Consider the following 17,784-nt stretch of genomic DNA (forward strand, 5'->3'; position numbering starts at 1 on the left):
GGTGACTCATTTCATTGCAATATTGGCTTTATTGTGACGGTCTGAAACTGAACCTGCAATATCTCTGAGGCATATCTGTACTAAAATTTGAGGTTGCGTTTTATTTCCTAAGCTAGTGGTGGATACATGAATGCAATATTATTATTCTATTACTAAGAGTCTCCAAATATTTTCCATAAAGGGCCAGATAGTAAATTTGGGTCTTACAGGCCATCTGGTTTCTGTTACAATTACTTACCTTGGGCACTACAGTGTCAAAGTAGTCACAGACAATACATAAATCAATGGGTGTGGTTATATGCCAATACCCTTTATTTGTGAACAAAATGCAGACCAGATTTGGCCACACAGGCTGTTTGCCCCTGTAGATATTTATATAGTTATAGATATTATATAAACAGTTATATTACCTATAGTGATGGATGTAATATGGATACATATATATACATATTCTTTTGTACATGAAAATATTCTATATTAAAAATAATTTTTAAAGTTTTATAAAAGGCAGTTCAAGTAGGATAAGGATATATTCTTGATTATTGAAAACGGTCCACTAATTTTCTTTTCACAATTTTCTCATCAAACTTAAAACTAAAAATTAAATCCTCTTCACCTTTAGTACCTATATGCTAAGTCGCTTCAGTCATGTTTGACTCTTTGAGACCCCATGGACTGTAGACTGCCAGGCTCCTCTGTCCATGGAATTCTCCAGGCAAGAATACTGGAATGGGTTGCCACTGTCCACTCCAAGGGGTCTTCCCGACCCAGGGATCATACCCGTGTCTTTTGTGTCTCCTGCATTGGCAGGCAGATATTTTACCACTGCACCACCTGTGAAGCCTATTGTATACCAGACACATCAAAAAATTTTAGTAAGGTTTTTTTCTTGAAAACAGCCATACAACCCAGGGATTGAACCCGCATCTCTTGGGTCTCCTGCACTGGCAAATGTGTTCTTTACCACTAGCGCCACCTGGGAAGCCCTTTGGTAGGTAGGTAGAAGTCCAAATAAGTTTCAGATTTTTAGCATCTGCATATCTTTTAGGGATTTTTTCTTAACACTTGGATATGTATACAAATACACTCACAAAATAATTTTTTTGATTACCTCGGTAATGATTACTACATATGAAACAAGGACAAGTAAAAAAGAAAGAAAAAAATAAGTAAAACATTAAGACTGAAAGGCAGTTGAGAATCTGCCACTGTGTCCTTCAAATCATAGAGGCATTTATACGTATGGCTTAGAGATATGTCCTATCATTTCATGTAAAAGACATTTAAAGCCATGAATTTAAATCCACAAATGATGAGTCTACCAAATTTGTTTTAAAATAAGTCTGTGGTAATGGATACACATATGAAACACAGTATCAGTCAACTATTGCTACTACTCATCTACTATTGTTCTACTATTGTAGATTCCTGTGATGACTAACTGGTAGCAGAGCAAGCCAAGAAAAAGCAATTATACTAATCAAACTCTCAAAGAGGTTGAAAATATGTCCCATGGGGAGAGAACACTGCACACTCAACTCAGGGATATAATAAAAATGGTTCCCAAGAAGTGCACTAGTTGGCTAAAATGGATTTTGTGTGCTCAGTTGCTTCAGTCGTGTATGACTGTGCAACCCCATGGACTGTAGCCCTCCAGACTCCTCGGTCCATGGGATTCTCCAGGCAAGAATACTGGAGTGGGTTGCCATGCCCTCCTCCAGGAGATCTTCCCTACCCAGGGGTCGAACCCAAGTCTCCAAGGTCTCCTGTACCGGCTGGCAGATTCTTTACCACTAGTGCCACCTGGAAAGCCCAGTTTGTAGTATAGGGATAATAATAATCTCCAAATCACTTATTTCTTAATTGGAAGGGCCAAGATTCGGCTGCCACCACCCATATGCACACGAAAAGCACCTAGCATAGTAGTTTTATTTCATTTAACAAAGGTTCGTTGAATGTCAACAATGTGTTAAGCACTGGGCTGGGGATTCTATAGTGGTCAAGACTGGCTGGCATGATGCCTTCTCTCATGAAGCTTACACTGTAATTAGCAGGGAGGGTAACAGATAATAAACAAAACTACAGAAAAATAAGATACGTCCAGATACAAAGAAAGAGAGTAAATTCCGGAGAAAGTAGAGTGATATGCTGGAGTGTTTAAGGCAAGGAGTGAGAGGAATGCTTTTGAGAAAGCTATCAGGGAAGGTGTCTTTAAGGAGGTGAAGTGAGAAGGAGCCAGCCATTAAAGACATCGAGGAAAGTGGATTCCAGTCCAGGAAACCAATAATGCCTACGGCAGGAAAGCACTTAGGATGCTGAGGGACCAGAAAGGAGGCAAACAGGTAGAACAGAGGCTTTGACGAAGGTATAACGAACAAAACTTATATTGACATTTACTGTGGCACAATTTGAAGTATTCACATTTTCATCTGATAGGTCTTGAAAAAAAGGGAATGGAGAACTCCACGATAAATGAACATTGCACCTGAAATCCAAAGTAAGGTGCCAGATGCACAGCTAGAGGTTGTTAAGGATCTGTATGATCTTCCTCAGATTATTCATGAGCATTAAACAATTGCAGGTTATTAATCATGACTAATGTCTTTCCATTTATCTCAATTATGGTTGAGTAATTTCTTATCTAGTGGAAAATTGTCTTGCTTGTATTTAATACACTATAGAAAAAAATTAGCTTTCCTTATTCAGAAAGGTTCAACGTGCCATTTACATAGGATTTGCCACAAAACCTTTGTGGAAGATGGCATGATTGTTCCCAATGACCTCTTGTCTTTCTGTGAAAGGGATATATCTCCTGGTCAATTGCCAGGTAATTTTCAGTGCCTCCTTATGAAAGGAAAATTGTTCCCCATCCCAGTGAATCTGACTAGTGCCTTGCTGTGGATGGTGTCATGTGTCTGGACAGAAGATCTGGAAGCTACTGCCTGCTTCTACCAATGCTCATATTCTGTTCCCTCTGCCATGGGAATGACTTGACCTAATTAGCATCACTTCTTCAGTCTTGAGCCCCAGATGAAGTAGACCCAAAGCCTGGACCAGATTCACAGTCAGTCACAGTTGACATATACACGAGGAAAAAAGAAGTCTTTATTGCAGATAAGCCACTAAGAACTTGAGGCTGTTTGTACTACAGCATTATCTAGTGGAACCTGACCAAAAATACCATTCAACCTTCATTCAGGTTAACTACAGATGTATTCATGTATTATGTATGTATGCACACACTTAACCTTCTCAGAGTTAATACAAAAGAATGAATGAGAGATTTTTTCCCCCAATTTTGAAAACCCATATGCCAAGAGTTTACCTTTTGTTTTTGGTCACACATAATAAGGTTTCCATTTTAATTCTAAACAGGATTTCTATTCCTAAGGTTTCATTTTCAATGAACAAGCTCTGATTCTCATTTTAGAATAAAACTTTTATTTCTTACAGCAAAAAATATTTAATGATTAAAAAAAATAAAATATTATGCTAAATAAAAGAAACCAGACACACAAAAAAAGGTATGATTCCTTTTATGTGAAATATCCTAAAAAGGCAAATTTATAGAGACAGAAAATAGGAGATTAGTAGTTTTATATGGCTGGGAGTAAAAATGGGTACTAACTGAAAATGGAATGACAGATTTTGGGTAGAAGATGAAAATGTTCTAAAACTAGTTGACAGTGATGGTTGTACACTCAGTAAATTTACTTTAAAAAAAAGTCATCTACCCAAAATGGATGAATTTTGTAGTATATAATTATATCTCAATAAAGTTAGTTAAAAACAATTTTCAAAGGGTATGTCATACCAAAGAATTTCTCAAGGTCAAAAAAATTATTTCAGTATCAGTTTTAAAAACTGCCAATTTAACCTTCTGTTCTATTTTACCATAGGTGTGTTTTATTGATTTTTATATCAGCATTTGCTAATAATTTTGGTTGTCAGACATCCTTTTTTATTAATACTATAAGCAACACTGCATTATCCGGGGTGACTAGATATATGTAGTGTCAGAGTTAATCAACTATTCTGTTTAAAACAGACAAAACCGTTCAAGCCTATAAATTTTTATTTGTTCATTGAGACAACTTTAAAGTATCTTCTTAAAGTACTTGTAAATGTTTAACTTTTAGTCTAATATCCTCTTTGAAAAGTGTGTGATACAATTTTAAAATGCATAAAAAAATAAGTTTTGAACACTACAACTACGTAACTGTTGAATCTGTTTCATTTTGATCACACTAGCCACTTGTAAAAACTAGCAGGCTATCAGGTTTACACTAGAACATCCTATCAGAACCCCCAAACTGCAAAAATAAAACACCATCTTCAAAACTCAATGGAATAAAGTGTATTAAATTCAAATCTGGTCTTCTAATATTATTTTCCTGAAATACTTGTAATAATTTTCCCCAGTGCCACTGACCAATAAACAAAATATTGTTATCTGCACAAAAGAATTATATAGTTCTTCTCCCTAAAAGTTCTCATGGATTTTATTTTCTTTTAGCTACACCACATCCAATCTTATTTCCAAATATAAAACTGGGTATCGATTCTGCTGCTTCCCCAGTTGCTCAGTGATAAAGAATTTACCTGCAATGCAGAGGATGCAGGTTCAGTCCCTGAGTCGGGAAGATCACCTGGAGAAAGAAATGGTAACCCACTCGGTTAATTCTTGCCTGGGAAATTCCATGGACAGAGAAGCCTGGCAGGCTACAGTCCATGGAGTTGCAAAAGAGTTGGACATGACTTAGCAACTCAACACCATAGGTACTGCTAGAGCCTGTCCTTTTCTGTATCTGCATTTCCAGCCTTCAAATCTACTCTGTGAACTACCATCTCATTCTTCCTGCCAGAGTTGATTTCCACTGCTTGTGATAAGCCCCCTGATTGAGACAGGTATTATTGGCTTAACAGGATTTATTTTTCCAAATAGAAGGTTTCTAAATGATTTCTTTGGGTTTTTTAATTCTTTGTGTTTATCTCTCCTAATGAAATCTAAATTGGAGATTTTGTTAGGACTGATGCTAAACACATCTCTGTGTCATGTATCAATAACATTTACTCACCATTTATCAAGACAAATTTATTTTAAATTCTATTTGGTCTAGTAACCTGTCTGGAAAGACCAATACAATACAAACCAAATTTACTGAAAACAGATCAGTGGCAAATTACTGTGATAACTGTGTCCCTATGTATGAAAAAAATGCACAGGCCATATAATTCATTAATGTATTTATTCCGTTAATATTTAGAGTTCCTACTCTTCTACCTTCAAGGAGTTTAATTTATTGGAGCTAGAGAGGCAATCAAGATTTTAGAGAGGAGAAATAAAATACCTCTTTATAAGGCAAAATTATTAGGTATTATGAGATTCAAAACACTATTACGGGAAGCCCAGAATGGGAAGAAATTAATTCTAGCTAGAGAATGAATATGTTCTTAGGAAAAAGGTCACTTTACAATGGGCCATAAATAACAGAAAGGATTCTGGTTTGTTGAGACCCAACAGTAAATTGTAAGGTGCAAATAAATCACTGAGGAATCCTGTTAAAACACTGATTCTGATTCATTTGGTCTGGAGTGGGTTCTGAAACTGCAATTCTGACAAGCTCCCAGGTGATCCAACAGACTCATGGAACATATTTTGAGTGCTAAGGTGAGAGACAGAAAGGTAGGTGGGTGAGGGAAGAAGCAAGGAAAGCCAGGGTGTAGCCTAATCACCAAGAGCCTGGATGACACAATGTGACAATATATTCAGTATGTTCAGAGCTGTGTGCTCTGGAAACATCAGTTCTCTGTGAGGATGTAGGTCAGCTTACAGGCAAAACATCAGAAGAATGAAGACCTTCTGAGGCTATATTAATGGTTCTCAAAGGTAACCACAATTCTGCTTAGGGTTGGAGCAATGGGAGTAAGAAGAAGGCACTAATTCCAGAGATACCAAGAAGATAAAACCAAATGGGACTTCTCAGATATGTAAAGAACAGAGAGTGAGTGAAAGTCATAAATAGAAAGTAAGACACAGCACTGATATTTTATCCTAGATAAATTGCCACACCATTAACAGAGAAATGAAAATGATAACAGGTGTGGGAAGAGAAATATTAGAATTAGGGAATTGTAAAACATAATTTACTTTGGAAATTAAGCTGCAGTGATTAGCTGAAGGGATGAGTAGGACCACCTATGTAAGGAAGGTTTCCTGTTGCTCTCACGGTTAAGTCTGGCAAGTTAAAATTCCATTTGTAACAGCCTCTTAATAGTGGGAAGGGTCTGTGCAACTGTCACATGAGGTTCTCCTCTGAGACAGTTAATCATTCAGTTTGTCCTAGAGCAATTACAGTGACAGAATTTATGGCCTAGCTGAGTATAACTTTTATTCTGGAACCTTCAATTAGAAAACTATACCATCAACTGACCTAAAACTGATCTCCATGTACTTTGATCTAGGTTCTAGTTCTGCCCTTCAAAACTATAAACAATTAATCCACTGGAAGAACTCTTCATAAAGTTTGTTTCAAAAATCAGCCCAAGTCTTTCTCCAAGCTAAACTACATTTTGTTCTTCCCAGTCTTTCTTCAGAGGCCATGGTTGGCAGAACATGCCATCCGTGAAACCCCTTAGTTTATTCTCCTTCATGATGGAAAATGTGCAGTAAATGAGACTGTTACTACTGCAGCAGCCCTCCCCACTCCTGCCAGTGAAAGACAGTGCTGTTGGATCCAAACCCTCATTCTGCCAAGCCCAGACTCGATCTAAGACTCTATCACAAAACAGTATTCCAAACAATCAGGTCACTGGTATCCACAGAAGACATAATATCCCTTTGCTGTTTTCTGACACAGACTATAAACTCCCTTTTAAAATACAGAAGGTGGAATGGAACTCCAGCTGCATAGACAGTTCAAATTACAGTACAATTAATACTCCATATGACCTTGAATGGGAGAAGGCAATGGCACCCCACTCCAGTACTCTTGCCTGGAGAGTCCCATGGATGGAGGAGCCTGGTAGGCTACAGTTCAGGGGGTCGCTAAGAGTCGGACATGACTGAGCGACTTCACTTTCACTTTTCCCTTTCATGCACTGGAGAAGGAAATGGCAACCCACTCCAGTATTCTTGCCTGGAGAGTCCCAGGGACGGGAGAGCCTGGTGGGCTGCCGTCTATGGGGTCACACAGAGTCGGACATGACTGAAGCGACTTAGCAGCAGTAGCAGCATGACCTTGAACATATGTTACTTGTTCAGAAACTGTGTCATTTGGTTATATTATCATTCAGTCACTGAAAACCACTAGGAATGCTTGTACATAAAATGGTCCTATACACAATCTATCCAAATTTAACCTGCAAGTTCCTCATTTGTTTTAATTCTATTGTTGACCATATATGCTCACTCATAAGGAGAACTTGAGGATTTTTCATCTTTCTACTTCATTCACCTACTCTTCCTCCTCTGGGAGGAATATAAGAGTACTTAACATGTAAGAAGGCTGAGCTGGTAGACAGTGGAATATCTAGAGGGAGGAACAGAAACAGTCCTGGATCAGCCCTGTTTTCCTTTATTGGTTCCTCTTTATTTAACCATCAAAATGCTAAGACTCATGGAGGCAGGATCAAGATGAGGGTCAGAGAAAGGGGAACACATGACTTGCCTGCTGTAATCCTGTATTTATCAAAAGATCCAAAAGACCAATTATATTTTACAAACTATTAGCTTTTGTTATAGTTTCTACTGCTGAATAACAAACCAACCGAAGATATTTTGTCTTTATATTTTATTATGCTCAGTGGTTTATTGAGTCAAGAATTCTGACAGGATACAGCAGAAATGGGATGTCTCACCTGCATTATATGCGGGGCCTCAGCTGAGAAGATACCATGCCTCAATGCTAAGGATTGACATCATGCTAGACATCTTTACTCACAAGCTAGTCATTTAATGCTGGATGTTGCCTGCAACTTTAGCTGAGGCTAAAGTGATTTTACACACACACACACACACACACACACACCCCAGACACACATACCCCCCCAGACACACATACCCCCCCAGACACACACACACACACACACACACACACACACACACACACACACACACACACACACACACACACACACACACACACACACACACACACACACACACACACACACACACACACACACACACACACACACACACACACACACACACACACACACACACACACACACACACACACACACACACACACACACACACACACACACACACCCCAGAGCTGGATGTCTCAACAACTATAGCTTGTGAAAAGCTAATTCTTTCCAAAATAACCTTTTCAACCAAAATGTGAGTGATTTCTTCAATAGCTGGTTCAAATAAATATATACACTGTTCCTCCCTGCTTTGGGACCACACCTCAGACAGTGGCACCTTTCTAGCTTCATCTCTGTGTCAACACAGTTCATGTGGAAGCGGCCCCTTCTCAACAGCTCCAAGTATCCTTGAGTTCCAGCAACACTGTTTCCATTTCTCTTCCCTTTAGAACTAGGGGTTCTAATGGCTTTTATTACTTCAAGTCTCTAAATGCCTCAGTATCCTTTCTTTGTTCCTGAAACTTGCCCAAAATGCTATAAATAGTCCTTGCATTAGACTCTCTTCATTTAAATCAATGGAGAGAATTCTGATTCTTATCATGATCATGACTAATAGAGGCAAACAATAGGAGCTAAATAAAGATGGTTCCGAGAACAATTGTGAAAAATTAATAACCAGACTTCCAATATCTTCTAAGTATTTGATAGAATTGTTAAATAGTATAATTGTCCCTCCATTGATAAAGATTATACACACACACACACATACACATACAAACACACATACATATCAGAGCTGGAATTCTCAACAATAGAGCTAATTATTCTTTCAAAAATAACCTTTTCCACAAAAATATGAGTGTTTCTTTAAAGCTTTTCAAATAATATATACATTGTCATATATGTAACATATACATTGTTATATACATAACATATAATATATACAGTGTTATATATATACAATATATATAACAATATATATACATTGTTATATATATAATAATATATACTATATATATAACAATATATACATATTGTTATATTTCTAATTTACTATAAAAATAATCTTAGTTATCCACCATTCTCATTAAAAATGATCACCTTCTTTTCAAAGTGTTTATATTAAGTATACTAAATAGTTCTGTTGCTTTTAAAACTTTGTCGGAGCTTGACATTAATTCTGTTTGTCTGTACCTTCCAGATAGAGAAGGAAATGGAAATCCAATCCTGTATTCTTGCCTGGAAAATCCCATGGACAGAGGAGCCTGACGGGCTACAGTCCATGTGGTTGCAAAGAGTGGGACATGACTGAGGACACGCACGCGCATACCTTCCAGAACGTTTTTTCTGCCCCATTATTTTTAAAAAGAATTTTTACCTCAGAAGCTCCAGCTTCTGAGCACTAAGCCTACATACCATGACTTCTCGAAGTCGACTAGTGGTGATGACAATAATTACATCTGTAAATTCCCTGATTATCCTAAATAATGTAGATCTCACTTTATGGCCCCAAATACCATTTAAAAGGCCAATAATAAGAGCTATTATTTACTGAGTAACACATAAATATCTCAGTGTTTCACTGTGACATATTCACCTATGCTCTGTTTCAACTACTATTTCTTCTACACATTACAGTATTTAATAAAAATAAAGGCAACTTATTTTAATTTATTCTTTTCCCCCAAAGAAGAACTTTTTTTTTTTTATATATGGACAAGTTTGTCCCTATTCTCTAGGTAAATTTTTTGCAAGTCTCATCTTATTTTTGTCCAGTTCTAAAACTATGGCTACACTTTTTATCCTTTTCTTATTCTTTTTTTTACAAATTATCATTTATGTTCTCCTACCTTCCACATCTATTCTTATCCTTTTAAGTCAATATCTTCTGCATTCTCTGTGTTCTATTGAGAGCTGATATCATTTTCTCCTAACTGGATTATTTGAAAACTCAGAACAATACTTTGTTTTACTTTCCTATCTCTCTTGATGTATACTGTCATTTAGAGTTTCTGTCACATCTTCCAGCTGAACTCCAAGAATATGATAACAAGATATGAATCCTGCATTTCTTTGTTCCAAAGAATCCTTAGCATAGCATCTTACACAAAAATATTTAACAGGTATTTAACAGGTACTTACTTATAATGCACTGTGAGACAAAAATAAATGATTATAAGCCAAAGAACTTGCTCTTTAAAAAGCTTCTGATCTGCAAATGTATCCCAATAAACCACATTAAAGCCTTCCTCAATGACTCAGCAGTAAACAGTCTGCCTGCAATGTAGAGCCGCAGGAGACAAGGGTTCAATCCCTGGGTTGGGAAGTTCCCTTGGAGAAGGGCATGGCAACCCACTCCAGTATTCTTGCCTGGAGAATCCCATGGACGGAGGAGCCTGGTGGGCTACAGTCCATGGGATCACAAAGAGTTGGACATGACTGAAGCAACTGAGCACACACACAAACCACATTAACAAAATGAAGAATGAAAATCATATGATCTCAATACATAAAGAAAAAGAATTTGACAAAATCAACATCCATTTATAAGAAAAATTCTCAACAAAGTGGGAATAAAGGGAACACACCTCAACATAATAAAGGCCATATATGACAAACCCACTGCTAACATATACAGCGGTGAAAAACTGAAAGCTTTTCCTCTACAATCAAGAACAAAATAAGGTTGTCCACTCTCTTCACTTTTATTCAACACAGTATTGAGAGTCTTAGCCATAGCAATCGGACAAAAAGAGGTAAAAAAGAATTATAAATTGAAAAGGAAGAAGTAAAAACTCTCACTGTTTGCAGATGACATGACACTATAAAAAGAGGAAAAAGAAAAAACTCCACCAAAAAACTGTTAGAATAAATGAATTCATTAAAGTTGCAGGATACTAAAATCAACATACATAAATTTGTTGTGTTTTTATACGCTAATATGAACTATCAGAGAAATAAGAAGATAATCCCACCTACAATAACTTCAAAAAAAAAATACCAAGGAATAAATTTAACTAGAAAGTAAAAGATCTATACTTTGAAAACTACAAGACACTGATAAAAGAAATTGAAGACAATGCAAATAAATGGAAAGATATACCATGTTCATGGTGAAAGAATTAATATTGCTAAAATGCCCATATAACCCAAAGCAATCTACAGATTCAATACAAGCCCTACCAAAATATGAATGGCATTTTTCACAGAAGTAGAACAAATAATCCTAAAATTTGTATGGAACCACAAAAAACCTTGAATAATCAATGCAATCTTAAGAAAGAACAATGTGAGGAGTATCATGTTCCCTGTATGCTAAAAAGCTATAGTAAACAAACAGTATGGTACTGGCACAAAAATAGATACATAGATCAATGAAACAGAACAGAAAGTCCAGAAATAACCCCATGCTTATATGGTCAATTAATTTATGAAAAGTGGTACAAGAATATATAGTAGGGAAAAGACAGTCTGTTCAATAGATGGTGATGGGAAACCTGGACAGCGACATGCAAAAGACTGAACTGAACCATTTTCTTATACTAAAAAAAAAGAAGTAAACTCAAAATGGATTCAAGACTTAAATGTAACACCTGAAACCATAAACTCCTAAAAGAAAACAAAGGCAGCTGCTCTTTAACCTTGGTCTTAGCAATATCTAAGAATTTGTCTCTTCAGGCAAGGGTACCAAAAGCAAAATTAAACAAATGGGACTATATCAAGCTAAGAAGCTTTTGCATAGCAAAGAAAGCCATCAACAAAATGAAAAGGCAACCTACTGAATGGGAGAAGTTATCTGCAAGTGATATATCTGATAAGGGTGTTATATCCAAAATATATAAAGAACTCCTTCAACTCAATATAAAATGAATAATCACAAAAAAGAAAATAAGCAAAACAAAAGAAACAACCCAATTTAAAAATGAGTAGAAGACCTAAATAGACAGTTTTCCAAGGAAGACAAAAAGATGGTCAGAAGACAAAGGAAAAGAATGCTCAATGTCACTAATCACTAGAGCAATGCAAATCCAAACCATAATATGGCAGACATCACCTCATACCTGTCTGAATGGTTTTTATAAAATAAACAACAAAAAACAAGTATTGGTAAAAATTTGGAGACAAGGAAACCCTCGTGTACTATTGGTGGGAATGTAAATTGGTACAGTCACTATGGAAAACAGTATGAAGGTTTCTCAAAAAATTAACAATGATCATGATACAGCAATCCCACTTCCGAGTATTTATCTGAAGAAATGAAAACACTAATTTGAAAAGATATATGCACTCCTATATATCTTTGGGCTTCCCAGGTTGTGCTAGTGATAAAGATTATGCCTGCCAATGCAGGAGACATAAGAGATGTGGGTTCGATCCCTGGGTTAGGAAGATCCCCTGGAGAAGGGAATGGCAAACCACTTCAGTATTCTTGCCTGCAGAATCCCAAGGACAGAGAAGCCTGGTGGGCTATGGTACACAGAGTCACAAAGAGTTGGACACAACTAATGCAACTTAGCATGCATGCATGCACTCCAATGCTCACTCGCTTCCCTAGTGGCTCAGACAGTAAAGAATCTGTCAGTGCAGTGTCAGAATCGCTTGCAGTGTAGGAGACCTGAGTTTGATCCCTGGGTCAGGAAGATCCTCTGGAGCAGGGAATGGCTATCCACTCCAATGTTCTTACCTGGAAAATTCCATGGACAGAGGAGCTTGGCAGGTTACAGTGCATGGGTTTGCAAAGTGTGGCACACAACTGAGCAACTAACACTTTCACTACTTTTTTTTCATTCTCACAGTAGCATCATTTGCAACAGCCAAGTTATGGGTGCAATCTAAGTGTCCATCAATAGATGAACAGACAAAGAAGATGCTGTGTATATATGTACACAACTGAATATTACTCAGCCATAAAAAAGAATAAAATTTTGCCACCTGCAACAACATGGATGGACCTAGAGGGTATTATGTTAAGCGAAATAAGTCAGACAAATGTTTTATTATTTCATTTATATGTAGATAGAATATAAAAAATAGAACAAATGAACAAATAAAACAAAACAGAAACAAGATCCATAGATACAAACTAGTAGTTTGGAAGAGGGAGGGAGAAATAGGTTAAAGGGATTAAAAAGTGCAAACTTTCAGTTATAAAACAACTAAGTCACAGGTATATAATGTACATGTAGAGAATATAGTTGATAATATTGCAGTAACTTTATGATGGTTACTAGACTTATCATGGTGATCAATTCATAATGCATATAAATGTCAAATCATTACATCATACAGTAGAAACTACTATACTATTGTATATCATCTCTACTTCCATTATAAAAAGATTAAAAGAAAAAGCACCTGGACAGGGGTACGGTATATATACTCATAAATAATCTAAAGAAATAAGAGATACAATTGTAAATATGAACTGAATATGAAAATTGTCAATCTTAAAGTTCTGAAGGGTAAAGTTAGTATACTTCAAAAGCAATAGTTGATACCACCTTAGGGTATGCTGGACAGTGGTAGGGTTCTACAGAGGAGCAGGCTAAAAAGGGAGCGGTAGAGAGATCAGGCCAAATGAAGACGAGTTTCTTAAATTTGCTTGTCGAACTGCAGTTAATGGTTGCAAAATTCAACTTACTAAAATATAATCAAGCAGGACTCACACACTTGGATCCATCCTGCTTGCTAGTGTTGTATTGCTGCTGCTGCTAAGTCGCTTCAGTTATGTCTGACTCTGTGCGACCCCATAGCCGGCAGCCCACCAGGCTCTGCCGTCCCTGGGATTCTCCAGGCAAGAACACTGGAGTGGGTTGCCATTTCCTTCTCCAGTGCATGAAAGGGAAAAGTGAAAGTGAAGTCGCTCAGTCGTGTCCGACTCTTCGCGACCCCATGGACTGCAGCCTACCAGGCCCCTCTGTCCATGGGATTTTCCAGGCAAAAGAGTACTGGAGTGGGGTGCCATTGCCTCCTCCATTGGACCCACAGAAAAGTTAAGGCCCTCTTCTACAGAAGCCAGCCACATAGGTTAAGGTAAAGATACAATATTGCACATTATTATATGCACTGCTTAATAAAGCAGTGGTTAAGTATGTTGCTGAAACTTACATTCTTTTAAAACAGAATACACAATTACAAAACAAAATTATGTGGAAAAACAATTGTTTTATTTAGAATGAGAAAAGAAAGCTCAACAGCTGATTGGAGTCACAGAGTTCTAGATTCCTTTCTTCTGAGATGGCTTTAAGCAATTCACCAGAAATGCTTACTTAGAAATGCTTCTGGCTACAATCTGTCATTCCTTTCCCACCTAGAACCTGTACTACTCCCAGTATCTTACATTTTCCAGAGACCTAGGCAAAAAACAGCTCAAACTTAAATTTCATTAGCTTCATCTAAGATCGGCCTCAGACTACAAGAGGCTCATTAAAACAGTGATTCTTGGTGGAGGCCAGAACACTTAACAATCTGGGGAAAGAGAAACCACATGACAAATTTAAACCATCCCAGATGATCCTGATATGCACTTGCCACTCTCTACATACTCCCTGTTCACATCCTCCCCACCCCAAGCTTCAGAGTGCAGAGTCCCAAAGGCTAATGCTCATAGTCTGGTGACTCCAGTGGTAAACAATCCTCCTGCCAATGCAAGAGACACAGGTTTGATCCCTGGGTCCAGAAGGTCCCCTGGAGAAGGAAATATCAGCTCACTCCAGTTTTCTTGCCTGGGAAACCCCATGGACAGAGAAGCCTGGTGGGTTACAATCCACCAGGTCCCAAAGAGTCAGACATGACTTAGCGACTAAACAATGGTATCTTAGAAGGCAATATAAATAAGAACTGATCAACTGTCCTTGATCTGAACATAAAGTATGTGTGGAACAACAACAAAAAAGTCAGTGTAAACTTTTTACAAGTAAACAAAAAATAATTCCACTGTTTTACAATTTAAACACACTGAAAGGTCACGTGATCTCATCAAGGGTATAAACCAGATACTCTGTCTGAACTTCCCCAATACACCTGTGCTTACCACTTCACTTAATCCTAAAGGGAAAAAAAGGGGGGAGTTTTACATATTCCTCTTTGGGGTCTGAGTATGCTTGTTCACTTTATAACTTCTCTCCCAGAATAAAGCAGTGGTGAATTCTGTTGCTTTACTTCATACCTCAAGGTAACACTTGGCTACTGCACAGGCTTTTTAGTAATGAATTCAATGTTCCCATCTCGACTCTTCTACCAGAAGCAACTGAGAGAAGCTGCAGTGGCATTGAATGGCCTCGCAAGAATGGTATTTTTCTTTTCCAAAACAAAATTACAACCATCAGCCTACGGGCACCACAAGTCTGCCAGCGACCGGAGTCAATTTCTCTCCAACTATCCTGGAAGTTCAGAGGGCCCTTTGGTCTCTAGGTTTCCCCGGGTTAGGTTTAAAAATGAAAGCTCCGGCGGTGAGTTGGGTGGCAGGAGCTATCTAAAAAATCCTGAGCTCCGCAGCGCAGGAGCTTCCTAGTTGGACACACGAACTGTTTTCTTCTGAAGAGGGATTCCCTCACGCCTCTTCCCACTAGACTTAAGACTCACCTCCGGCGCCACCCAAGTCTCGAATCCAAAACCAGCAACAACACTAAACCAAGAATATTTTCCCTCCCAGGGTTCAGGGCTGGCTGCGCCCTAAAAGAAGCTGCCAAGGGAGGGGGCACTTTCGGGCCACCGCCTCCCCGGTTCCAGCACTGTCCCTGGAAATATCCGCATCAAAGAAGGAAAAAGGAGAAAAGTGAGAAATGGCACAACTTTGCAGACCACGAAGCCATGGCCCTGCCGAACGCAAGATCAAAGTGCAGAAGAGTGAACTGCTGCAATTCGGGACCAGCTGGGAGTCAGCCCCGGGGACGGCGGGCAGCTAGGCAGGGTCAGGCGGCCTGGGAAGACCCACCCACCCCCGGCTCCGAGACTCCGGCGTGGCCGGGGTGAGCGCGCTAAGGCGGCCGCCGCACAGCGGGGCCAACTCCGGGAGTTGACATGGAACTTTCCCGGGACGCGCCCCCGCGCCGCCCTCACCTTACTGAACACCTCCAGGTCGTCCTCGTCCTCGTCCAGATCCAACACCTCGGCCTGCAGCAGGGAGGAGGAGCCGATGCTGCCGGGGAGCGGGGCTTCACCCCCCGGGCTGTCCCCGCCGGCGCCCCCAGCCGGGAGGCCGCAGGAGCGCGCCTGAGATGCCCAGCACTCGCCCTCCATCCCGAGAGTGCGCGCCGGTCCGGCCGCCGCCGCCGCCAGCCCGGCTTCCCCGAGCTTGCCCATTGGCTCCCGCGCATCCTGCGCCTCCCCGGCCGGCCCCGCTTCAGCCTCACGTCCGCCGCGCAGACGCGGAACTGCTGGAGCGAACGCCCGGCCTGGGCTCGTCCCCACCTGGCTTGGGGCCTGCTGGAGGCGAAGGGGTGGGACTCCGGGGCTCTGGCTAGGGTGGGGCCTAGGACGCGGTCCCCTGAAGGTAGGGAGTGGGACTTGGCTGCAGGGCTACCCTGCGAGGGCTTCTACGGGGGCGGGGGTCTGAGCAGAAGCGACAGAGCGAACCGTGAACTTCAGAGGATCCACAACGGGGCTGGAAAACAGTCGACCCATCTCGCCAAGAGAAAAAAACCAATACTGTATTTCCTGTAGTTTAATGGTTGCTTCCCCCCCCGCCCCGGTTGTGGTTTTCGAGTCCGTCTTTTACTAAGGCTAATGCAAAAACTCTTCTGTTTTGTAATTGATTTTTGACCCAGTGACCAGACTGTGTGGTCATTTCACTATCAAGCCAGGGAAGTTGGGTTTTAAAACTATTTTCAGCCACTTTCAAATGTATCTTTACTCCTGGAAGTCTTCCTCAAGTCAGTGAGCAAAAATGTTACCAAGGGTCAAGGACAGCAAGCATGACTGGACGTTGCCACCTAGAAATAGTCTTCAGTCTTTACACTGCCAATGCAAAGCTGTAACTGTTTAGTTGTTCGCTGCTTATTATTAATATTAAAAATAATTTTAAAAAAGAAATTCCAAAAATAAAGGAAAATTGAATGTAAATCGATATATTTGGAACTATCTTCAGGTTTTATTACTTACTCACCTCCGCCCCAACTCTTTTCTCCCATTAGCCAGGAGAGAATAGCTAAGAAGTTTGCCCATAGAGCAGAGGCTAATTCAAACTTGGTTTGTAAAATGTCTGTGGCAAAATGTTTAGCCTACTGTTTAACATGTTTAACTTCAGAAAAAAATTTAGATGTGTGAGAGAATTTCTCTTTCTGATTAGAAGACAAGGCCTTAGTAATATGTGCCTCTTAACCAATCATATTGGTTTCAGTTCATAAACAAACTTCTTTAATCAAGCATGTCTCCCTGCTGGTGGAATATCCAGGCTCCTTCCTATGCTTTATGGTTCCTGTACCCAAGATGCCATCTCCTGCCCATCCTTCAGGAATTAACTGTAATCCCATGTCTTTGAGGAAGATTTTCTGATTGACACAGTCTGTTCCCAATGTAGCATATACTTTTATTTCATGTAATAGATTGCATTTATTTCATGTAAATGCCTTACATTCTTTATTAAATTATAACATTTTAGGATTAGAGATCACATTATTTATTAATAAACCGCAGTAGCAGATGTACTCACTCAAAAAGGCTCTCTGCTAAGAAAATACAAAGGAT

General features: G+C 39.3%; 1 protein-coding gene across 5 annotated transcripts in view; it reads right to left on the bottom strand.

Moving 5' to 3' along the window:
* Positions 1-16,389, bottom strand: part of SNX7 (sorting nexin 7) — a 135,579-nt gene extending 119,190 nt beyond the window's left edge. For all 5 annotated transcript variants that reach the window (XM_081485750.1, XM_081485747.1, XM_081485749.1 and 2 more), the window contains exon 1: positions 16,159-16,389. In XM_081485750.1, the coding sequence (XP_081341876.1) occupies positions 16,159-16,338 (180 nt within the window). In that variant the 5' untranslated portion in view covers positions 16,339-16,389. The remainder of the gene's footprint in view (positions 1-16,158) is intronic.
* Positions 16,390-17,784: the final 1,395 nt, after the last annotated feature.

This window comes from Giraffa tippelskirchi, chromosome 5 (genome assembly GCF_054371585.1).
Source record: "Giraffa tippelskirchi isolate mGirTip1 chromosome 5, T2T-mGirTip1v1.2.pri, whole genome shotgun sequence".
NCBI lineage: Eukaryota > Metazoa > Chordata > Mammalia > Artiodactyla > Giraffidae > Giraffa > Giraffa tippelskirchi.